Below are 24,569 nucleotides of genomic sequence, written 5' to 3'. Positions count from 1 at the left end.
GATGAAATTAATGAAGCACTGCCTGCAGTGGACCAGTTAACAGTCTTTCAACACTCAGAATCCTAAAGTTGGAAGGGACCTTCAGGGTCATCTAGCCCAACCCCCTGCACATTGCAGCAAACTCACAAATGCCTCTCCCACACATGCACATACCCAGTGACCCCTGCTCCAAGTCCAGAAGATGATAAAAGCCTCCAGGACCCCTGGCCAAACTGGCCTGGAGAAGAATCGCTGTCTGACCCCAAAATGGTGATCAGCATTTCCCTGGCCACGAGAACTAAGCACTGACGCAACCCTTCCTGTCCTCCTCCTAGACTGGGGAAAAATAATGAGCGGAGTAATGCATACAGTCTCTGCAAAGCATGAAGCAATCCTAAGCAAAAGGGAAAACTAACAAAACCAAAAAGGAATGAGAGTCGGAAAGACTCTGGAGACTCCTAACGTGTAGCAAGTTGACACGAAATCTGTCTGGCCAGGTCAGGTATGAAGGAGCGCGTTGAGGAGTCAAGGCCATGTGGACTCTGTTCAGGAGCCATTTCCCTCTGCACGCAGCCCCTAGGCCTCACATCTAGGTGGCCTACTCACAGGAAGACCAGGAACAGGGAACCCAGCCCCTTGGGCTGTTCAGGAGAATGCAGACAGATGACCAGAAGCCAGTTCAAGTCGCAAAAGACAGAAGAGCTCATCCTATAGCCAAACGCACCTGACAGCCAGCAACCTATCCCAAGTCCAACAGAGAACAGACTATCCTCCATGCTGACAAAATACCACTGCAGGACAAGCGGCAACCAGATCCAGACTGTGAGACTGACTATCTGAATGTATCAACTGTTCACAAAGTGCATGATCTATCTTACGTTAGGCCAGAAAACTTTCCAAAACAGCAAGACAGATGGGAGAACCCTTTCCCTCTTCAAAAATGCATTTTCATTTTGTCTACTTTCATCAAGGCCGGCAAAGGCAGAGAGGGTTCAACGGGATACGTTTCAAATATCACACTGATCAACCTGTAAGAAAAGGAGGACTAACCAGTTACTTATTCCGTTGACTTGATGGGGTGATGTGCAGGCTTTTGAGGGCTCAGGAGCCCCATTGATGGATGTAGAGGTGGGACTTTGACACACAAGGTTTCTTAAAGACTGCGAAAGGTGAGAATTCTGCAAGACAAAAATAAAATCTCAAACTCAAAGAAGTCTGGTGACAGAATGAATTGGGGAAGGCTCTTGTGTGGTTGCTGGTAAGGGAGGGAAGGGAAGAAAACAAAAGAAGCAATTTGCAAGTGAAAAGGGGAGACAGAAGTAGTCTGACATCCCAGCAAGCACCATCTCCTGTCCTTTTCAAACCCTGCATTCAAGAATTCAAATGTATGCAACTAGTATTTGAGCTTGAGCAATGAGGACCTGTGTTTACACATATTCAAAATTGCCTTTCCTTGTCAGGTAAAGCCCAAATCCTGCAAATGCAACAACTCAAACAAGTCACATGAGAAACTTCTCAAGACTTCAGCTCTTACCACAGACAACCTTTGAGATAATATATACAAATACTCAGACCAAAGCTGCAAGACAACAGTTTTAAAAATATCTGCGTATTTTTATCTTTTATACTAAAGATATTTCATTTGTAACATGCCATCTTCACATAAGGCAGCAGCTGTTAGCTGTTCATTTTGGCATCTATGAAACTAGGTAGACCTCACTGTATGTTACAGAGGGAAACTGCAATCACACCCACATGTTTCCATGCATTCGCTGACCTTTAAGCACAACCTGATACAGAATTTGGTTTCCTGAGACTCTTCCTCTGGCTTTCTGACATTCTAAAACTGGAGAGAATAACTTAAGAATACTGAGCAGGAGTGATTGTTAACGTGTCAATGAACTATCCAAGATACAATCCTCAGCATTTCTCTTATTTGCAACCAGCTTCTCTAGTGTCCCCTAAGAAATGCCATTTTAACCTTCCCATGCAGTAAATAGTATGGTTTTCAGCTCAACATTAGGAAGAACTTCCTGACAGTTAGAGCGGTTCCTCAGTGGAACAGGCTTCCTCCTTGGGAGGTGGTGGATTCTCCTTCCTTGGAGGTTTTTAAACAGAGGCTAGATGGCCATCTGACAGCAATGCTGATTTTGTGAACTTAGGCAGAACATGGGAAGGAGGTTACATCAGTGCACAGTTCTCGTGGCCCTTCTGACATGCCCAGGGAAATACTGTTTACCACCTTGGGGGTCAGACAGCAATTTTTCTCCAGGACAGTTTGGCCAGTTTGCATGGAGCAGGGGTCACTGTGGATGTATGTGATGGGGTCGGAGGGAGGTATCTGTGAAGTTCCTGCATTGTGCAGGGGGTTGGACTAGACAACCCTGGAGGTCCCTCCCAACTCTGATTTTATGATAAACACCTCTCAGTTTATAGAAGATTTGTAATGGAATTGCTAACCACTGAAGTGGAAAGTAGTCCTGGAAATTCAGGCCCTGAGTTCAGATCTCTATGCAAAGCAGCTGGCTGATCAGTAGCGAGGCATCTGAACCATTTTAAGGGATCGTCAAGTCTCCGTTCAAATGCAGTCACCTTCTGCTGAGTCAGACCATTCACGTAGCTTAGCACTGTCTACTCCCAAATACCAGAAACTCACCAGGGTATCAGGCTAAAGAAACTTCTTTTGCAAACCTGCTTTTTGAAGCCTTTTAAAATGAAGATGCCAGGGATTAAATCTGGGATCTTTTGCATGCAAGTTCTGTGTTTTACTGAGTAATGAACTCTATCACAATGCATCAGCACTGGTAAAACAGTTCCTCTGTACTTCTTGTTCACGAGAATGTAACTGATGCACAGACCCTGCCTAATCCTTCCCAGGATGTTTCCATTTTCCCACATGCTATGAAGCAAATCACCAAGGTAGCTGCTTCCAGCGTACAGAGATATTGCAATCAAGTTATTGCTTGCAGGAAATACGAAATAACAACTGATCTGCTAAACCATCACACCACTTCACCGAACTTGATTCTGCTAGCAAGGAAGGAGTTGGATTTGTACTCTTTATACTAAATACATAAACTGGAAATTCTACCACCAGAAAGATACTGAGTTTGACAATACTGGAAGAGAGTGTGTAGAATATGAATGTTGTTCACTGTTTACACACTACACCTCAAAGACCAGCCGGTTCTTTTTTTTACCTCATTTGACACCGAAAAGGAACAGTGTGTAATGCATCACACAGAGAACACCTGATCGTCTTTTTCTCTGAATGTACCTACGGTACTTTTTCCCCTTCAGAAGGCTTTGCAAAGCAAGTACCTCAGATCCAGCTGTTCAGACCTCTCAAATCAGAATTCAGACCAGCCCTATTTATACCAACCCCATGAAATGAGAAAGAACAAGATAACTGAAAAAAAGAACGAGTTACATTTTAGAAGAAAATGCATCACTTATGGAGAGCTCTGGTTCACTTTCCAAGCAGGAAGTGGAAGTGGATCTTTCGAAGGACTAGGACAGGAATCTCTAAACTGTTTGCACTCATGGGCACCTTTGAGATTCTGACACAGTGTGGTGGGTGCGGCTGTAAAATGGCTGCCACAGCTTGCCTTCCATCACAAAGTGAAGCCCTGTTTTGCGGTGGCAGCCGCTGCTGAAGCAACACTTTTTTTTTAAACCTTGCTGGGCAAAAGTCCCACCTGGCCTTGCCCACTTTCTAAAAATACTTTGGTGGTGCCAGGAGAGGTGCTGGCAGGTGCCATGAAACCCATGGACATCGTGTTTGGGACCCCTGGAGTAGGAACTGGTAGGGGACAAGTTGAGATGAGGAGGCAACTATATTAAAAAAAAAGATTCCTCACACTGCTCATTCAGAGGCCACCGTTTAGAAGGCTCCCCCTAGCAGCCATCAGGAACAACAATAGGGAAACCCAAAACAAAGCTGAATTTATAGTGAAAGTCAAGAGGTTTTCAAGGACAATAAGTGACAGCCTGGAAGAAATGGAGTCCGATAAAGGCATTCCTGGAAATCATGCTCTCGATAGATCTGAGTGAAAAATCATATCTCGTCCCAGAAAGCTAGTGCAGAACAGCTGGCGAACTTTGTTGGAAAGATGTGATCTGACCCTGGATCCAACCAATTCAGGCATAAACGTATCAGCTGGCAAACAAGTTACCGTATCTCAGGTTCACTTGTAAAATGAAGGTAACAGTGACCAGATTGCTTCCAAAGTGGCTTAGAAGAATAGGTTTTTATACCCTGCTTTTGTCTATCCAAAGGAGCCTCAAAGCAGCTTCCAGTCACCTTCCTTTCCTCTCCCCACAACAGGCACCTTATGAGGTCAGAGGGGCTGAGAGAGTTCTGAGGGAATGGTGACTTGTCCAAGACCACCCAGCAGGGCTCATGTGGAGAAGGGAGTGGGGAAGCAAACCCAGTTCTCCGGATTAGAGTCTGCTGCTCTGAACCACTGCATCAAGCTGAATGCGTTATCCACTTTCAGTCTCAGGACTGTTAGTTTAAAAGCTTTTTTAAAGAATGACTTTTTGGGAAAGAAATGAATACAAGGGCTGCTTCACTGTTCTGGCATTTACACCAGCTAACTCGGAGGACACCTGTAGTTCACCTGCCCTCTCCCCCCTCCACCCCTGGAGAGAAAAGCCTGGAGGCAGGACACAGTTCTCAACAGCCAGGGCCAAAGTAGAAGGCTGCACACGCACACACACACACACCTGCACGTCTACATTATTGAAATTTTGGGGCTGGACATTAATTGCTTTGAGTTGCTTTGGAAGTCAACCTTGGTTTACACATATAAATAATTTAAACTTCACAGGAAACCCAGTACAGGTGCTTCACAGTGTAATTTGTAACTGATTTCCCTTCTATTATAGAATGTGTCCAACATGCAAGAAGACTGAGTGTCTAGGAAACAGCTACCATAGGTCTATCTCATAAACCAAAACATACCTACAACTCAAAAGGAAGGTGCAAAATATAGTAAACTAAAAAAAAAAAAAAATTAGGAAAAACAACCTGTGGGGAAAAAATAATAAAAAAAGATCATGTGGAATTAAAAGCAATTATTCATAAGCAAAGCACAAACCCAGACTTTGCTGAGGCAAAGCTGGGGAGAACACAAAAAAATCAAGTTCCAAGTGCTTTAGAAATCAGCACCAATTTTTAAAGTATTAGCTCTGTGCTGTTACAATTCTCAAGACTATAATTAAATTTTTAGACCCTCAGCAACCGAATTAATGAGTTTTTACCCAGCCCTGACAACGGTAATTGCAATTTTATACGCAAGACATCACCCAGTGCAACAAAAAACAAACTGTGCATTAATATTCTTGATTATCACAACACAGCAGACTTATGCTGACCAGTTTCTCTGTGTTCTGCAGGAGGTAGGAAGGGATACAGGGAGACAAACCACAAGACCTGTCTCCAGTAGGCACCTTCATGTTGGAGGGAGGCGACAGCACTTTATTCCTCCTGGAGTTCACTGCTGTTGAAGAGCTTAATCGATTTTGCTGCTTCATAAGATCTTCGTGCTGGAGATCGCCCAAGACAACTGGACCCTGAGGAATAAAAAAGACACGGATTGCATGCATGAATTAAGGCACATCTCAGAAACACCAGGTATTAAGCCTTGGAAACTCCCCGTTTAACTTTTGAAGGAGGATTTAAACTGCTAGAGAAAGGAAATGGTTCTAAACACATTCTAGGCCTATTCAGACTTGGCAGGCTGTGACATGTCTACAGAATGCAAACAAGAACAGGCAGCCTTCACAAAGATGATCATCATGCAGATGTAAGATTTGTCCTTACACATTCACAGAAGGTTGTTTTCTCGCCCTAAAAGACAGGGCATTAACAAGATTATGGATCAAATGCTTCTACCTTTTGCCTGGGGCAAACAGCAGCAGCTGCCCTGCAAAGCTGCCTGCTCTTCCTTACAACTAGAAGGGAAAAAACTTTATTCCCAAAACTAAGCACATAAAACAAAATTGCCAGATTCATACAGAAGACATGGAATTCAGCCACCCTTCGGTGAACAACTGGAGCCATCTTTCTGCGGGTAGCTTTTTTCATGCATAGTGTAAACACCCCAGATCTACACTGTGGCCAGGCTCCATCATATATGGAATTGTTGTACAAGCAGAAAGTCAAAGAGAGCTTTTCATTTCAAGATGCATCCCGTCACAACATCCTGAATCTCACTCTAGGACCTCTGCTAACATTAGAGGCAAGAAAGGTGATTTCACTCCCTTAAGAACATAAGAGAAGCCATGTTGGATCAGGCCACGGCCCATCTAGTCCAACACTCTGTGTCACATAAGAACATAAAAGAAGCCCTGTTGGATAAGGCCAGTGGCCCCTCCAGTCCAACACTCTGTGTCACATAAGAACATAAGAGAAGCCCTGTTGGATCAGGCCAGTGGCCCATCTAATCCAACACTCTGTGTCACATAAGAACATAAGAGAAGCCATGTTGGATCAGGCCAATGGCCCATCCAGTCCAACACTCTGTGTCACATAAGAACATAAGAGAAGCCATGTTGGATCAGGCCACGGCCCATCTAGTCCAACACTCTGTGTCACATAATAATAATAATAGTGATAAGGAAACTGGCTGTTTCACTACCCTTCCAGGAAGCCCCACCAAACAATGGGCACATCCATAAACCTATTGCCCTTTCACCACACCCCCTCCAGCCTAGAAATAGCAGCTCTCCAGCAGCCCTGGCCTCACTCAATGCACAGCAGCCAAGAAGGTCAGAGAGCCTGCTCTGGCTGCAACGCCACTGAGGATGTTCTCCGCAGCAGAGAATGAAACGTCTGGAAGAAAAACTTTCTCCAGTAGAACACGGCACTTGAGCCTGATAGATTCTACAAACCCTAATGATGTTACCAGCCGTGAAAACCTGAAATCTTTGACATCAGCATTTTGCTGGATCCAGCCCATGATCATCCCAGATACAAACACTGCAGTGTGCATTAATTAAAATGTTATACATACTGCACTAGTTTAAGGACGGTTGTCTCAACATATTAAGAATTTCTGGTTCAACTGAGAAATGGGATATTAGTGCAGGAAAAAAGCATTGGAGGAGGATTGTGAAATGAACACTAGTAAATACAAACAACAAACAAAGAATACAAATTCTGTTTTCAGGATGCATATTTCACCACTTCAGGTCATGCATTTTTTTCTAAGTGACAGTCTCAGGTGTCTCACTAAATTTTAAATGTTAATGTCAGTTTGTACCATTCATAGCTCAATTACAGCCCTTCAGATTCCTGAACATGTAAGCTATACACAAAAAGCCTATTCTGCTCTTAAAAAGCACATTGCAAATAGAATCATCTTGTGTGTACGTTTGGGTGGAGGCCCTAAAGGTGTGAAGTAATGTATGCATTTAATAGAAAGACTGAGGGAATAACAACTTATGAATGAGTTGGAAATCAAAGGACTAGAGAGGACTTCAAAAAGCCACCCAACCCACACTCCAAATGAGAGCAGAAGAAATTCCAGGTATCCAATGGCATGGACATCCAAACAACTGATAGGGAGTGACATCTACATTCTAGGCAAGTTACCAAGTCAGGCTGCAATTTGGAGCTCAGGAAAAAATTACCGATAGTTTAATCTAGAGATGTTAAAGACAAGGGGAGAATGCCCCCCCCCCCCCACAAAACACTGGGAAACTTAACAGAGAACTTTAGGAGGAAAATTCTGATTCCCCCCCCCCCCCTTTTGGAATGAGAAAAATGCTTTTTCAGACAAGGTTTTACTCACAAAGTGTATAGCATAAAAAATCTGAATACGTAAACAAATCCCAGTGAAAAACCAGTAAATACTGGGGAACATGGGGGGGGGGGGATTATCACACTTTCTGGTCCTTGGGCATTAGTGACACGTGCTAAGGTAACAGCAAAGGGTACAGCAATTTACAGCTTTCTTTAACTTTACTTTTGGGTGTATTTGAAATTTTGTTGGCAAAAAAAAAAAGTTTGTTTTTTACCCCATGGCTTTAAGATTCCCTGGTATTTTACATCTCTAATTTGATTGGCTAACCACATATACTACCCTGAACTCCTTCAGGGAATGTCAGGATTATTTAAAATGCAAAAAAAAAAAATCATATTTCCCTTCTCTAACGTAAGAAAAGCTTCTCAGTCTCTTATTAAACTACGTCTCAGCTGAGAGACGCACACTGTTTCTCTCCTCTACTGAAATTCACACAAGTTTGGAAGCTGCAGGATGTACAAATCCGACACACAAATACATTCTCAAATCATTTCAAAGGACTGCAAACACAAGCATCAGCTTGCTCTCCCATCAGAGATAAAACTGATCCAAGCTCTCCGGGGAAGCTCAAAACAGGAGGCTAGAATGTTCACCAAGAGGATTCTTCACAAAGGCACGAAAGAAGTCGCCCTACCTTGCTGGCACGGAGTTGCTTGTAAACATCTGTCTGCTGCCTTATGCGGTACTCCAAGTCAGAAACTTGAGCCTGCAGCCACGTCCATCGACAGATAATGGCTGCTCTCTCCATGGCCCACTGGCGTTCTGCTAGATGGCGCCTGAAAAGCAATTATTTGCAAGTTCTAATTCCTTCATCACACTTCAACCTTATTTTTTCACATACTTGAAATGAAAAGTGCAGATGAGAAATAGATAGATGCAAGAGCCACAAATAAAAACCCAATGCTCCTTGAGGGGTGCAAGCTCTCCCTTCTCTTAAAACAACCAACCAGCCTGAAGAAGACTTTCAGAGAATTCAAGAGCTTGTAGGCTGTTTGGGGTCATTTCGGTTGACCCTAAGAATGAAAGTATTATCCAGTCCCCCCACCTGTTTCCTCTAAAGGACTGTCACGTAAGCAACCAGAGGTGGTTTGGAGACGCGATGAGAAACGTAGATGTTGTTGCACCAACTGGGAGCAAGGATCACGATCGCTATTAAGGTCAGCATTCATAGCAATGGAGGCGTGTCCACAAAATCAAAACCAATAACATTTGACTTCAAAAGTGGGAACAGAAATTAAGGAACTGGTTGGAAGGAAGCTGAAAGGGAGAAAGTACTACCATTACAGGAATACTTTCTATGGCTTTTCTCTGAAACATGTTGTGTCTTATGTTTCCACATCATTTTGACACCTGTGTATTCCTTGCAAGCCAGAAAACCAAGCTCTCCTTTCTTTACTCCCCACTGAGGTGAAAAGCAGAGAGTAAAGTGTCTAAATAAACATACCTAAACTGAATCATCTTTGAGGACTGTTCTCTGGGTGGTGCCACCACTTCCTGAAATCAGGTGGGCAGGTGACCATGGAAAGGGCCTTCAGGGCAGCTGCTACCCATTAGTGGTATTCTGTTTCAAGGAAGAGCTGTCTGACACCTTCTTTGTGCTGCCTCTTAGGTGTATCGTCCACTAGCAGGTTTTACAATTCAGGTTGTCTTTATTCCTCTCCCATTATGGTCCAGCCCATGACAATCTGGCTAGAGTATTGTTGCTGGCTTAATTTTACAGTGATTTTCCGTTTTATAAAGGCCATTTAAGCTTTAATGGATTTAAGTATTATTGTTTTGATATTTTACTTTATTATATATGTCACCCTGAATCACAGGATGAGAGAAAGGTGGCAAAGAACTTCTTAAAATAAATAAAAATGAATTAGTTTTGTGGCCACATCTCACCAATCTGTAAGCCAGAGGTTGCTGAAACTAGTAGTCAAATTATTCCCCAAATATGTGTACGAACGACAAGATCTGTTCTAGATCTGTTAAAGAACAAATAAATGCTTTACAACACATTCTTCCTTTTTTCCCCTGAATGACGCAAATGTCTTTATTCTGGTAAACTGAGTACAATTTTCAACTGAGAAGAAGCATTTTCCAGTTCAATCCACAAATTAAAGTTCATCTCTCTCCACAACTTGTAATTAATCAAGAACTGAAAGTGGGCCTACAGTTTCACACACCATTAATTCACAACTGGGGCTTACTAACCAGCCACACAAGATGTAGGTTATATAGGAGAAACTATGAACCTAAACAGGGAGACAAGAGAAGCCGAATTCACTGGACTTGAACAGTGAACAAATTAATGAACTGCTTAAAAGAAAAGCAACATCCTCACTCCTTTAATCCTAGTGAACTCTAACAACCCCCTCTCTATATACACCACAGGACAAGCTCTCTTAAAATATAACTATGGTAACACAGGCTGGGGGGGGGGGGAGAAGAACCACAGGAAATCCAAACCATGCACACTGTGTGTCAACAGACCCTGTACACAAACACCTCTTTGTGAAAGACTGTTAACAGTTCACTAGCTCTGGCATTTGAAACACATAATATTTTGTCATCACGTTGAAATTAATGACACAAGCCAGCATCAAGAGGATACCTGAGTTCAGAGTATCCTTTTAGTGGAGGGGGAAATGGGGGACACCTTTTTTAGTAGTGTTTCTCCAGCCAGTTTCAGCAAGCAACTACCTAGAAAGCACCAAAGTTTCAATTAAAGCAGCATCAAGAATAACAGCATTTGTTCAGCGCTTTGCCATGGGGTCCTCAACCTTTTGACTCTGTGGGCATCTCTGGAATTCTGATATAGCACAGTGGGCACAGCCACAAAATGGCTGCCACAAACTGGTGGTCACAGGAGGCAGTGCCTGCCATATAATGGCTGCTACAGTTTACCGTTACATTCCACACTTGACCTTTAATCCTGGTTCAGTCCTGTCCCCAAACTGACATTCTACACTTGAATCATGAAACCATAGAAACCATCTCTATTAGTTTATGATTCTAATGTAGAAAATCAGTTACGGAACAGGGTTGAACCAGGATTAGTGAGGAATTGGCCAAAACCTTCTACTGTGGTTGCAACAGCTGCTGAAGCAACAGTTTTTAAAAATCCACACAAGCAATCAAATATCCAAGGGCCAACCAGAAGCCTTGCAGGGCAAAGCCCCACACCGTCCCACCCACTTTCTAAAAATATTTGGTGGGCACCATGCTGGGGATCCCTGCTCTAGGGCATGCAGAACATTTAGCACATCTTAACAAAAAACTCTTCACTGGCCTATTTTTCCAGGCTTAAAAACTGTCAGTGAGGGGGAGCTCACCACCACTGCTGAACAACTCTGACTGTAAAAAAAGTTTTTCCTAATACCCAGCCAGTACCTCCCTGCTCTTATTTTAAACCCATTATTGCAAGTCCTCTTCTCTGCTGTCAACAGGAACAGCTCCCTGCCCTCCTCAAAGTGACAGCCCTTCAAAGACTTCAAGAGACTAATCAGCCGCCCTGAGCCTGCTTCGGTGAGCAGGGTGGGATATAAATCAAATCAAATAAAAATAAAAAGTCCCCCCCCTCACACACCTAATCTTCTCCAGACTGAACATTCCCAAGTCCCGTAGCCTTTCCTCATAGGGCTTGTTTTTATGTTTTTGCATGATGTTCATCTTTTTCTAGTCCTCTACTAATCCTATAAACAACAAAGTCAGCTGTGGTGTAGAAGACTGAATTTATACCACACCCTCCACTCAGAGCAGCTTACAATCTCCTCCCCTTCCTCTCCCAAGAACAGACACCCTGTGAGGTAGGTGGGGCTGAGAGAGCTCTTTGAAAACTACTCTTGAACTGTGACTGACCCAAGGTCAGCCAACAGCTGCATGTGGAGAACTGCAGTTCAGGCTTTTTGATTTGTGATACTGTAGAGTCAGCTTGCCAGCATTCGATGGATTATGGAGAAAGCATGGGAGTATCAGAAAAACGTCTATTTCTGCTTCACTGACTATGCTAAAGCCTTTGATTGTGTGCATCACAACAAACTGTGGCAAGTCCTTCAAGAGATGGGAGTACCAGACCACCAACAATGAACAACAGTCAGCTACCTCTGACACACAAACCTGTATGCCATGTGCCAGTATTTTTCTTAAAACTGCTTTTAAAGCATAGCTGATTTGGGTCTCACTGTTCTGAGACACTTGTAAGTTGTACAGCCTGTGGTGTGTGTGCTAGCAAAGGGTGCATGTTAAAACTTTTAAATCAAAATGGGGGCCCTTGGGTTGCTAATTTTGAGAATCACAGCAACAGCTATGCCGTAATTCTGTTTCTTTGTTTGTAGACGTCAGTCCTGGGTGAACGCTAACATTAAACACATATTTAAACAAACAGAACCTTTTCACTTCTTATTATGACTCACTGGTAAAATAAAAGGTCTTTACTGGTTTCCATTAGAAGAGACCCAATTAAAGTTGTGACATTTTCCAAATGAGTAAGCACACCCCAAAAGGAAGAAACTGAAAAAATGTAATTTGGAATGTCTTTACTACTTACGTTTTGAGAAAACAAACTGAATATTCTAATAAAACTTGTATTCACACAATGATATCCCACCTACTCTTTTGTTCCTGCTTCTTACTACACATGTTATTGGCTTTCTGGTTCCTCCTACTGCCTAATCTTATCAGCTTTCCCCCTCACATCCTAAGTCCCTGCAAGGCAACAAGTCTCTTTGTCCAGATACTTGGACAAAGTTTTCTTACAGTGGACTTAAAAAACTCCACTGGTACCACACAATACTGAACCATGCAAAAGTTATTCCACCACCAGAACTACACAGAGATTCCTGTCCTTATCTCTGGAGCTCAAGACAAAATATGCAGTATTGCCCACTCCCTAAAAGGTTCAGCAAAGCACATGTTACATTCCTCAGAGCACAGACACCTCATCTGCATGCAGAAGGTCCTAAATTCAATCCCTGGCATCTCCAGATTAATAGACGAGGTAGCAGATGAAGTCATGTGTAAGATCTCCACTTCAGACCCTCATCAACCAAAGGAGAAATTACAGGGCTAGTTGAACCAATCATCTGATTTAATTTCTGGCCATCTTTCTGTATTCACGAGGGCCACCAACCAACCAACTAGATTCCTACTGCTAAAAGGGGCTCGCTACACTTCAACTTCCAGCTACTGCCACCCTTTTCTGGTTCATCCAAATTCCTCAATATCCTCAAGTAACAAGATGTTTCCAGTCGACTAGAGAAATTAACATGAAGTTATTTCATTTACATATGAAGTGGAAAATTCTACAGTGGAAATGGTTTCACATACCTAAGTAATACACAGTGGACTGAAAGAATCTGAAAACGCAAATGTCCACCAAGTCCTTTCGATTTCATCTTTCTAGTCTAACCTTAGATGATTCTAACTGTATGCGTCCTACATCTAAGGAAATATTTAAATGACTATTTTATATTCAGCAAATTACTATATGTAAAAATACTGCAAACTGCCAAGAACTACCAAAAGCCAAAGGTTTTGCCTAATTGTCTACAAGATGCTGCAAAGAACTTAGTTGCCAGCTTTGAGTGAACAGTTTGCTATACATTTTGAGAAAGAAATACCGTTTCAGATCAGAAACAGCAGCTGCCCTTGAAATACACACTGTGGAACAAGTTCTCTTCCTGTACTGCAGTATTCACTGGCTCTTCACACACCATGCAAAACTACTTGCCCCCAGTAAAGAACACATTCTTCAGTAAACTTTAGGGAGCATGAAATAATCAGACAGCAACTCACTTTCAAGTTACTCCCCTGTGTAAAATGGACTGTTGGTTCAAGACCCCATTATTTATTTAAAAAATCCTTAATTTTAAAACCTATAACTAAGCAGATCAAGAAGGCCTTACTGCTTACTCCAGGTTTAGCACATGCTGCACTGTAAGGAAGTTAACAGCCACATACTCAGCTGACTGTCATTCCTATATAGGAGCCTGAGGGGCATCAGTGAGAAATTCTGGACTGTTCTGCCACTATGTGAAAAGCAGTTCTATGCACACCAGATCTGAGACATTCAGCACTAACAGAGCAAAGCTACTGTGCAGCATCCTAGACAGCAAACAGGCGGTTTAGCCATCATCAGCTTAGAAAAAAAGCTGCAAAAGCAGAAGATAACACACCTGATTTGTCAACTGTCTTTTATAAAAGACCGGATAAAATAAGCTATAGATAAGCATATCTAATCACTGTACATATGGACATATGAAGCTGCCTTATACTGAATCAGACCCTTGGTCCATCAAAGTCAGTATTGTCTACTCAGACTGGCAGCGGCTCTCCAGGGTCTCAAGCTGAGGTTTTTCACACCTATTTGCCTGGACCCTTTTTTGGAGATGCCAGGGATTGAACCTGGGAGCTTCTGCTGACCAAGCAGATGCTCTTCCACTGAGCCACCGACCCTCCCCTTATGAACCACTGTAGAATTTAAGACAGCAACAACACACTTGTTTCATTTTTCATTATAGATTCCTTGAAACAAGCTAAACTGTGCTAGTAGAATTGTTCAAGGTCACCCAAGCTTCCCATATACTGACAGAATAATTTGTCCCCTATACAGAATCAGCAACCAATAAACCCCAGGCTCTAACTAGTGGGCCACATGCAAGATCCTTCTAGCACTGTGGCCCATCCCGATAATGTTAGCAAACAGAGATAGCAGAATCAAGGCATTAAGTGGGAAGCATTACCTCCTCTTCCATTAAAGGAAGTAACAAATGCTCTTCTCCTTTAATACACATGACCAACAAATGCATTACACTATAGCTATACAAATAAACTGCTGTGATCTTTTACCATTACATCAAGCTTTGCTAAAAGTAAGGCTGCTTTCTAAGTAATGACAATCAAGCCTGCCCTGCGCAGAGGCTTGACAACCCAAATGTCAAGTATTTGAAAGCAATTCAGTTCATTGCTGCTTAGTGTCCTTGGGGGGGGGAGGGAATTGGGAGATCTAAGATTGAAATCCAGGGCAGTTAAGGACTCAGGATGCACAGATAATGCCAGTCATTATAGTTGGGTTTTCTCTAAAAGTTTACATGAACTTGGACTAACAACCCCAGTTGCCTGACTTATTTTAATAAAAAGAAAGTGTGAATTTCAGACTATAATGACTTAAATGGGAGCAGGGGGACTTTCTAAGCAAAATATGGATTCTTCATGCTTCTTAATTTAAGATGAAATTGAGGTGGGAGATTAGGAAGGGACGGTGGCTCAGTGGTAGAGCATCTGCTTGGTAAGCAGAAGGTCCCGGGTTCAATCCCCGGCATCTCCAAAAAAGGGTCCAGGCAAAAAGGTGTGAAAAACCTCAGCTTGAGACCCTGGAGAGCCGCTGCCAGTCTGAGCAGACAAGACTGACTTTGATGGACCGAGGGTCTGATTCAGTATAAGACAGCTTCATATGTTCATATGTTCACAAGGAATGAAGGCAACTTTAAGGGAGGGACGGTGGCTCAGTGGCAGAGCATCTGCTTGGTAAGCAGAAGGTCCCAGGTTCAATCCCCGGCATCTCCAACTAAAAAGGGTCCATGCAAATAGGTGTGAAAAACCTCAGCTTGAGACCCTGGAGAGCCGCTGCCAGTCTGAGTAGACAATACTGACTTTGATGGACCGAGGGTCTGATTCAGTATAAGGCAGCTTCATATGTTCATATGTCCCATGCACTTGAAGGAACAAGACATTAAGGAGGAAGAGAATGTCAATTCTGCATAATTATTTTTATTATCCCAGTTTGTGTCACCTAGCTCTTAGTGAATGCATGACATTCTTTTTCAAGTAGATTCTATTCCATAAGGAATGCAGCAAGCAGGATTTGAACAGATTAATTTGTGACCATAACAGTATGAGAACCACTCCTCCACAGCTGAATCCCTCATTGCTTTGGTACCACCCGTAGGATGCAGTCATGCAAATGATGTGGTGACGCTCCATACCGGGGTGGCCAAACTGGCTCGGGAGCCACATGTGGCTTTCACATATATTGTGTGGCTCTTGAAGCCCCCACCAGCCTGCTGGCTAGCTTGGAGAATGCATTTAAAGTTGCTTTCTTTCCACCTCTCCCCCCCATCCATCTATTTGCCCTTCCTTCCTGTCTTGTGGCTCTCAAACATTTGAAGTTCATGTCTTGGGGCTCTCAAACATCTGATATTTATTCTGTGTGGCTCTCATGTTAACAAGTTTGGCCACCTCTGCTCCATACGAATGTTGCACCCTCCACCCCAGGAGTAAAAAAATGGCTATGGAAAGAACCCACCGCAGTTGCAGCCACAAGGGACTTGCAAGGAGAACATAAAATATTTCTTACCTACCCTGAGGATAAGGAAGCTGTTCTGAAGACAGGGTGACCCTGGAGATAATACTGGCTTCAGGAAATCCACATTCAACTCCCACCTCAACTGGGTGGATTCAGATCACTGTTACCTTTTACTTAAGAACTACATGGAGACCAAGCTGTAAAAGGAAAGGCTGAGGGACTTGGAAATGCTCAGTCTGGAGAAGAGGAAGCTGAAGTGGAGGGGACATGATTGCTTGCTAAGTATCTGAAAGGCTGTTGCTTAGAAGTGACATGGGAGCAGCTCCTGTTGGCAGCAGAACATAAAACTTGCAATAATGGGTTTAAATTAAGGACAGAAAGGTACCAGCTGGATATGGGTGGGTGATTTTTAGTAATTGTAACTCAGCAGTGGAATGGGCTAACTAGGGAGATGGGGAGCTCCCCCTCACTGGCAGTCTTTAAGCAGCAGCTGAACACATGCTTGTCAGGGATTTTAGGCTGATCCTGCATCGATCAGGGGGTTGGACTAGATGGCCTGTTTGGCCTCTTTCAAATCTATGATACTATGATATGGAGGGTGGTCCCCATTGTGTCTGCACCACGCAAACATGTGCTCATCCAAAGTATCTAGATGGCCCAAGATGTTTTGGGCCAAGGGTGGCCAACGGTAGCTCTCCAGATGTTTTTTTGCCTGCAACTCCCATCAGCCCCAGCCAGCATGGCCAATGACTGGGGCTGATGGGAGATGTAGGCAAAAAACATCTGGAAAGCTACCGCTGGCCATCCATTTTAGGCTACGTATTTCAACAATCTACCAAAAATGTGGAGATGCAGGGATACTGCAGGGTGGTAGAAGCAACACTGGCTTGATCTCAAGACTAGAGACTGTGACCTTCACGGTTCCAAAAGGTGCCATGTACTGAAGTCGTCCTTGGCGGAACCCAATTATTCCCCCAGTATATTTTCATCCCTCTCTTGAGGAAGCTTCTCCACCTCAATTCAACCCTCCAACATCCCTCTGAAACAGGAGAGGCTGGAACAGGGGTGGCCAAACTGCGGCTCTTTCGGCTCTCAAAGCCCCCACTGCCCCATCGGCCACCTGGGAGAAGATGAAGGAGAAGTTGAATCAGATAATTTGTAAGGGCCTGCTTGCTGAGCTTGCTTTGTGCTTAAAAGGGATGGTCTGTGGACTGGAAAGGTGGGGTTCAATATTTTTGGGAGCCTTGCCGCTCAATCGGACCCTGCTATTGGTGCCAACAGTAAAAACCTCATTTCAATTAGTAAGTGTGCGGCCTCGTTATTTCCCCGCTACAAAGCCATTTGCCTCTTTAAATCACTTCACCAAGCCAGCTGGTAGCTTAGAGAATGCATTTAAGGTACAAGTTGCTTTCTTTCTGCCTCTCCTCCCTCCTCCATCGATTTTACTCCCTCCCTCGTCGAGCAGCTCTCAAACATCCGACTCCCGCATCTTACAGCTCTCAAGCATCTGAGATTTATTCCATGGGGCTCTTATGTGAACATAAGAACATGAGAGAAGCCCTGTTGGATCAGGCCAATGGCCCCTCCAGTCCAACACTCTGCGTCACATAACAACATAAGAGAAGCCCTGTTGGATCAGGCCAGTGGCCCATCCAGTCCAACACTCTGTGTCACAGAAGAACATAAGAGAAGCCCTGTTGGATCAGGCCAGTGGCTCATCCAGTCCAACACTCTGTGTCACATAAGAACATAAGAGAAGCCCTGTTGGATCAGGCCAGTGGCCCATCCAGTCCAGCACTCTGTGTCACAGAAGAACATAAGAGAAGCCCTGTTGGATCAGGCCAATGGCCCCTCCAGTCCAACACTCCGTGTCACATAAGAACAGAAGAGAAGCCCTGTTGGATCAGGCCAGTGGCCCATCCAGTCCAACACTCTGTGTCACATAAGAGAAGCCATGTTGGATCAGGCCAATGGCCCATCCAGTCCAACACTCTGTGTCACAGAAGAACATAAGAGAAGCCCTGTTGGATCAGGGCAGTGGCCCCTTCAGTCCAACACTCTGTGTCACATAAGAACAGAAGAGAAGCCCTGTTGGATCAGGCCAGTGGCCCATCCAGTCCAACACTCTGTGTCACATAAGAGAAGCCATGTTGGATCAGGCCAATGGCCCATCCAGTCCAACTCTCTGTGTCACAGAAGAACATAAGAGAAGCCCTGTTGGATCAGGCCAGTGGCCCCTCCAGTCCAACACTCTGTGTCACATAAGAACAGAAGAGAAGCCCTGTTGGATCAGACCAGTGGCCCATCCAGTCCAACACTCTGTGTCACATAAGAGAAGCCATGTTGGATCAGGCCAATGGCCCCTCCAGTCCAACACTCTGTCACATAAGAACATAAGAGAAGCCCTGCTGGATCAGGCCAATGGCCCATCCAGTCCAACACTCTGTGTCACATAAGAACATAAGAGAAGCCATGTTGGATCAGGCCAGTGGCCCCTCCAGTCCAACGCTCTGTGTCACAGAAGAACATAAGAGAAGCCCTGTTGGATCAGGCCAATGGCCCATCCAGTCCAACGCTCTGTGTCACATAAGAACATAAGAGAAGCCCTGTTGGATCAGGCCAGTGGCCCCTCCAGTCCAACACTCTGTGTCACAGAAGAACATAAGAGAAGCCTTGTTGGATCAGGCCAATGGCCCATCCAGTCCAACACTCCGTGTCACATAAGAACATAAGAGAAGCCCTGTTGGATCAGGCCAGTGGCCCCTCCAGTCCAACACTCTGTGTCACAGAAGAACATAAGAGAAGCCCTGTTGGATCAGGCCAATGGCCCCTCCAGTCCAACACTCTGTGTCACATAAGAACATAAGAGAAGCCCTGCTGGATCAGGCCAATGGCCCATCCAGTCCAACGCTCTGTGTCACATAAGAACATAAGAGAAGCCATGTTGGATCAGGCCAGTGGCCCCTCCAGTCCAACACTCTGTGTCACATAAGAACATAAGAGAAGCCTTGTTGGATCAGGCCAATGGCCCATCCAGTCCAACACTCTGTGTCACATAAGAACATAAGAGAAGCCCTGTTGGATCAGGCCAATGGCCCATCCAGTCCAACACTCTGTGTCACAGAAGAACATAAGAGAAGCCCTGTTGGATCAGGCCAATGGCCCATCCAGTCCAACACTCTGTGTCACATAAGAACATAAGAGAAGCCCTGTTGGATCAGGCCAATGGCCCATCCAGACCAACACTCTGTGTCACATAAGAACATAAGAGAAGCCCTGTTGGATCAGGCCAATGGCCCATCCAGACCAACACTCTGTGTCACATAAGAACATAAGAGAAGCCCTGTTGGATCAGGCCAATGGCCCATCCAGTCCAACGCTCTGTGTCACATAAGAACATAAGAGAAGCCCTGTTGGATCAGGCCAATGGCCCATCCAGTCCAACGCTCTGTGTCACATAAGAACATAAGAGAAGCCCTGTTGGATCAGGCCAATGGCCCCTCCAGTCCAACACTCTGTGTCACATAAGAACATAAGAGAAGCCCTGTTGGATCAGGCCAATGGCCCATCCAGTCCAACACTCTGTGTCGCAGAAGAACATAAGAGAAGCCCTGCTGGATCAGGCCAATGGCCCATCCAGTCCAACACTCTGTGTCACATAAGAACATAAGAGAAGCCCTGTTGGATCAGGCCAATGGCCCATCCAGTCCAACGCTCTGTGTCACATAAGAACATAAGAGAAGCCCTGTTGGATCAGGCCAATGGCCCATCCAGTCCAACACTCTGTGTCACATAAGAACATAAGAGAAGCCCTGTTGGATTAGGCCAATGGCCCCTCCAGTCCAACACTCTGTGTCACATAAGAACATAAGAGAAGCCCTGTTGGATCAGCCCAATGGCCCATCCAGTCCAACACTCTGTGTCAAATAAGAAAATAAGAGAAGCCATGTTGGATCAGGCCAATGGCCTCTCCAGTCCAACACTCTGTGTCAAACATAAGAACATAAGAGAAGCCCTGTTGGATCAGGCCAGTGGCCCATCCAGTCCAACACTCTGTGTCACACATAAGAACATAAGAGAAGCCCTGTTGGATCAGGCCAATGGCCCATCCAGACCAACACTCTGTGTCACATAAGAACAGAAGAGAAGCCCTGTTGGATCAGGCCAATGGCCCATCCAGACCAACACTCTGTGTCACATAAGAACAGAAGAGAAGCCCTGTTGGATCAGGCCAATGGCCCATCCAGTCCAACACTCTGTGTCACATAAGAACATAAGAGAAGCCCTGTTGGATCAGGCCATGGCCCCTCCAGTCCAACACTCTGTGTCACATAAGAACAGAAGAGAAGCCCTGTTGGATCAGGGCATGGCCCCTCCAGTCCAACACTCTGTGTCACATAAGAACATAAGAGAAAGCCCTGTTGGATCAGGCCTATGGCCCCTCCAGTCCAACACTCTGTGTCACATAAGAACATAAGAGAAGCCCTGTTGGATTAGGCCAATGGCCCCTCCAGTCCAACACTCTGTGTCACATAAGAACATAAGAGAAGCCCTGTTGGATCAGCCCAATGGCCCATCCAGTCCAACACTCTGTGTCAAATAAGAAAATAAGAGAAGCCATGTTGGATCAGGCCAATGGCCTCTCCAGTCCAACACTCTGTGTCAAACATAAGAACATAAGAGAAGCCCTGTTGGATCAGGCCAGTGGCCCATCCAGTCCAACACTCTGTGTCACACATAAGAACATAAGAGAAGCCCTGTTGGATCAGGCCAATGGCCCATCCAGACCAACACTCTGTGTCACATAAGAACAGAAGAGAAGCCCTGTTGGATCAGGCCAATGGCCCATCCAGACCAACACTCTGTGTCACATAAGAACAGAAGAGAAGCCCTGTTGGATCAGGCCAATGGCCCATCCAGTCCAACACTCTGTGTCACATAAGAACATAAGAGAAGCCCTGTTGGATCAGGCCATGGCCCCTCCAGTCCAACACTCTGTGTCACATAAGAACAGAAGAGAAGCCCTGTTGGATCAGGGCATGGCCCCTCCAGACCAACACTCTGTGTCACATAAGAACATAAGAGAAAGCCCTGTTGGATCAGGCCTATGGCCCCTCCAGTCCAACACTCTGTGTCACATAAGAACATAAGAGAAGCCCTGTTGGATCAGGCCAGTGGCCCATCCAGTCCAACACTCTGTGTCACATAAGAACAGAAGAGAAGCCCTGTTGGATCAGGGCATGGCCCCTCCAGTCCAACACTCTGTGTCACATAAGAACATAAGAGAAAGCCCTGTTGGATCAGGCCTATGGCCCCTCCAGTCCAACACTCTGTGTCACATAAGAACAGAAGAGAAGCCCTGTTGGATCAGGGCATGGCCCCTCCAGTCCAACACTCTGTGTCACATAAGAACATAAGAGAAAGCCCTGTTGGATCAGGCCTATGGCCCCTCCAGTCCAACACTCTGTGTCACATAAGAACATAAGAGAAAGCCCTGTTGGATCAGGCCTATGGCCCCTCCAGTCCAACACTCTGTGTCACATAAGAACATAAGAGAAAGCCCTGTTGGATCAGGCCTATGGCCCCTCCAGTCCAACACTCTGTGTCACACAGCGGCCAAATATATATATATGTATATCCACACACACACAAACACACACACACTGTGGCTAATAGCCACTGATGGACCTGTGCTCCATATTTTTATCTAACCCCCTGCTGAAGGTGGCCAGCTCCTGTGGCGGTGAGTTGCACGTGTGAAGCAGTGTGGCCACCCCTGGGGCCAGCGTCTCTCCTCTCACACCGGCCCTGGGGGCCAGAGCGGCCTACCCGGCAGGGGTGTTTTCTCTCTCTCTCTCTCTCTCACCGCAGGGCGTGGGGGCGCGGGGCGGGCGCCTCGTCGGGGCTCTCGCTGGCCGAGGAGGAGGAGGCGGCGGAGGAGGCGCTGCTGTCGTCGGTGGCGTCGGAGTCGCAGGCGCGCTGGGCGGCGCGGAGGCGGGCGGAGGCGGAGGCGGCCAGGCGCCGGAGTTCGGAGCGCAGCGCCGCGGAGCCCGACGGAGGCCGCCCCACGCCGCGCGCCAGGCCCGCCAGCTGCTGCCGGACGTGGCGCTCCACCTGCCGGGCCTGCAGCGCCCGCAGCCGCCGGCAAAGGCTCCGCGCCCGGCCCCACAGCGCGGCCTGCCGGGACTCCGCCGCCCGCCCGCCTTCCGAGGCCGCCGCCGCCATGGAGGGAGCCGTCGCCGCCCCTCGCGTCAGGGCCCGGCCGGCCGGCCACGCTCCTCCTCCTCCTCTTCTTCTTCGCCTCAGGGCGGCTCCGGGCTCTGCATGGCCGCCTCCCCTCCCAGGCGGGACAATACGGGCGGGCGGGCGCCCGGCCCACCCCAAAGGCTTCCCTCAGCCCGGCGCGCGCATGCGCCGCCTGGGCGGGAAACCCCTCCCGCCTCCGTGCGCCAGCCCCAGCACGGTCGCTGCGCCCGGCAGGGGGCGAGCGAGGGCGCGCCGCGATTGCGCCTGCGCGGACCGCCCCGGGGCTCCTCGCACGCGAGATAAATGGAACCGCCCCGCTCGCTTGCCCTCCGTCAGGGAGGCGCGTGCGCACGACGGCCCGCCCGCCGATTGGCCTTCCCTCGCGCGCCTGCGCATAACGGCTTCGCAGGACTTGACCCGGGAAGCTGCGCGGGTGCTGTTCGCGCGTGGCCTGGCTGTTCTTCGGCTGCGCTGCGAGTGGTCTTTTCCCCCACCACCTAAGAGGGTTTCTCCCCCCTCTTTTCAAAAAAGGGGGTGATAATATATAGTATTATTAATTTAAACATCTATATATAACCACGTAATAATATTGTTAAAAATAAACGGTAAATAAAATGAGTAAAAAGTTGATTTCTGCTTTAATACCGGCTATGATTTTTAGAAAATAAAACCGTGACCTACCACTTCCGGACACCTGTCTGGCCTCTGGCCCCTCTGCTGGAGTGTTGCCAAAGACAAATTACGGGCTTTAAACTTTGCAATCCTTATGAAAACCCTTAAAATAGCAATCAGTCTACCCAGCGACCCTACTAGCAATGGGGTGCACGCTGAAGACTCCTATTACAGGGGCTGCCACGCTGTGCCTCGGGAGCCGCATTTGGTTTTTTCTCACACACACACTCTCGAAGCCCTTGCTGCCCTGTTGGCAGACTTGGAGAATGCATTTCTCTTCTGATGTTTATTCTATGTTGCTCTTATATTAACCAAGTATGACCACCCCTGCTATAGCACAAGCTGGATGAAATGAACATTGGGACAAATGGAAAAAAGCAGTCCTTCAAGATATGGCCAGCCATTCCAGAATTCTCACTCCGTTTAACATGTCATGAAATGAAAATGAAGTATTTTAAGTTGTGGTTTCTTGATTTCTTATTGTGCTGTTTTTCCTATAGGGATACACTCCCTAGCTTGCCAGATAATATTTCTCTTCCTGCTTGCAGCCATTCTTTAAAACAAAGGTACACAAAACTGCATTGTTACAGCACAATTCCTAAGCACACTTACTGAGCAGTAACTTCAACTGAACTTGATGGGACTTACTTTGACTGAACATGGCTAATAACAGGCTGCAAGAGTTCATGCTACTGTACCACCTCTATTTTTATACCACACTCAGCACAAAGATTATCCTATTTGAGTAAACAATAATAGCACAGCTAGAAGACCAAATACATAGAAAGATGGAATCATAGAGTTGGAAGGGACCTCTAGGGTCATCTAGTCCAACCCCCTGCACAATGCAGGAAACTCACAAACACTTCCCCCTAAATTCACAGGATCTTCATTGCTGTCAGATGGCCATCTAGCCTCTGTTTAAAAACCTCCAAGGAAGGAGAGCCCACCACCTCTCAAGAAAGTCTGTACCACTGAGGAATCGCTCTAACAATCAGGAAGTTCTTCCTAACGTTAAACCGGAAACTCTTGATTTGATTTCAGCCCCTTGGTTCTGGTCCTACCTTCCGAGGCCACAGAAAACAATTCCACGCCATCCTCTATAGGACAGCCCTTCAAGTCCTTGAAGATGGTGATCATATAACCTCTCAGCCGCCTCCTCTCCAGGCTAAACATGCCCAGCTCCTTCAACCTTTCCTCATAGGACTTGGTCTCCAGACCCCTCACCATCTTCGTCACCCTCCTCTGGACCCGTTCCAGCTTGTCTATATCCTTCTTAAAATGTGGTGGCCAAAACTGAACACAATACTCCAGGTGAGGTCTTACCAGAGCAGAATAAAGCAATACCATCACATCACGTGATCTGGACACTATACTTCTGTTGATACAGCCCAAAATTGCATTTGCCTTTTTAGCCACCGCATCACACTGTTGTCTCAGGTTCAGTGTATGATCCACTAAGACCCCTAGATCCTTTACGCACATACTACTGCTAAGACAAGTCTCCCCCATGCTATAAACATGCATTGGATTTTTCCTACCTAAATGCAGAACTTTACATTTATCCCTGT

The 24,569-nt window shown here is 45.9% G+C and overlaps 1 protein-coding gene across 1 annotated transcript in view; it reads right to left on the bottom strand.

Annotated features, from left to right (window-relative positions):
• The window catches only part of LOC132578304 (KAT8 regulatory NSL complex subunit 1-like), a 47,581-nt gene extending 25,276 nt beyond the window's left edge, over positions 1-22,305 (bottom strand). The window contains exons 1-4 of the mRNA XM_060248242.1: positions 21,947-22,305; positions 8,425-8,572; positions 5,359-5,556; positions 1,030-1,157 (exon numbers count right to left, since the gene is read on the bottom strand). Coding sequence (XP_060104225.1) covers positions 1,030-1,157; positions 5,359-5,556; positions 8,425-8,572; positions 21,947-22,305 — 833 coding nt within the window. The remainder of the gene's footprint in view (positions 1-1,029; positions 1,158-5,358; positions 5,557-8,424; positions 8,573-21,946) is intronic.
• Between the last annotated feature and the right edge of the window lie 2,264 nt (positions 22,306-24,569).

Source organism: Heteronotia binoei, chromosome 10 (genome assembly GCF_032191835.1).
Source record: "Heteronotia binoei isolate CCM8104 ecotype False Entrance Well chromosome 10, APGP_CSIRO_Hbin_v1, whole genome shotgun sequence".
Lineage (NCBI taxonomy): Eukaryota > Metazoa > Chordata > Lepidosauria > Squamata > Gekkonidae > Heteronotia > Heteronotia binoei.
The sequence above is the reverse complement of the archived record's forward strand: the minus strand, read 5'-3'. Positions and strand labels throughout refer to the sequence as shown.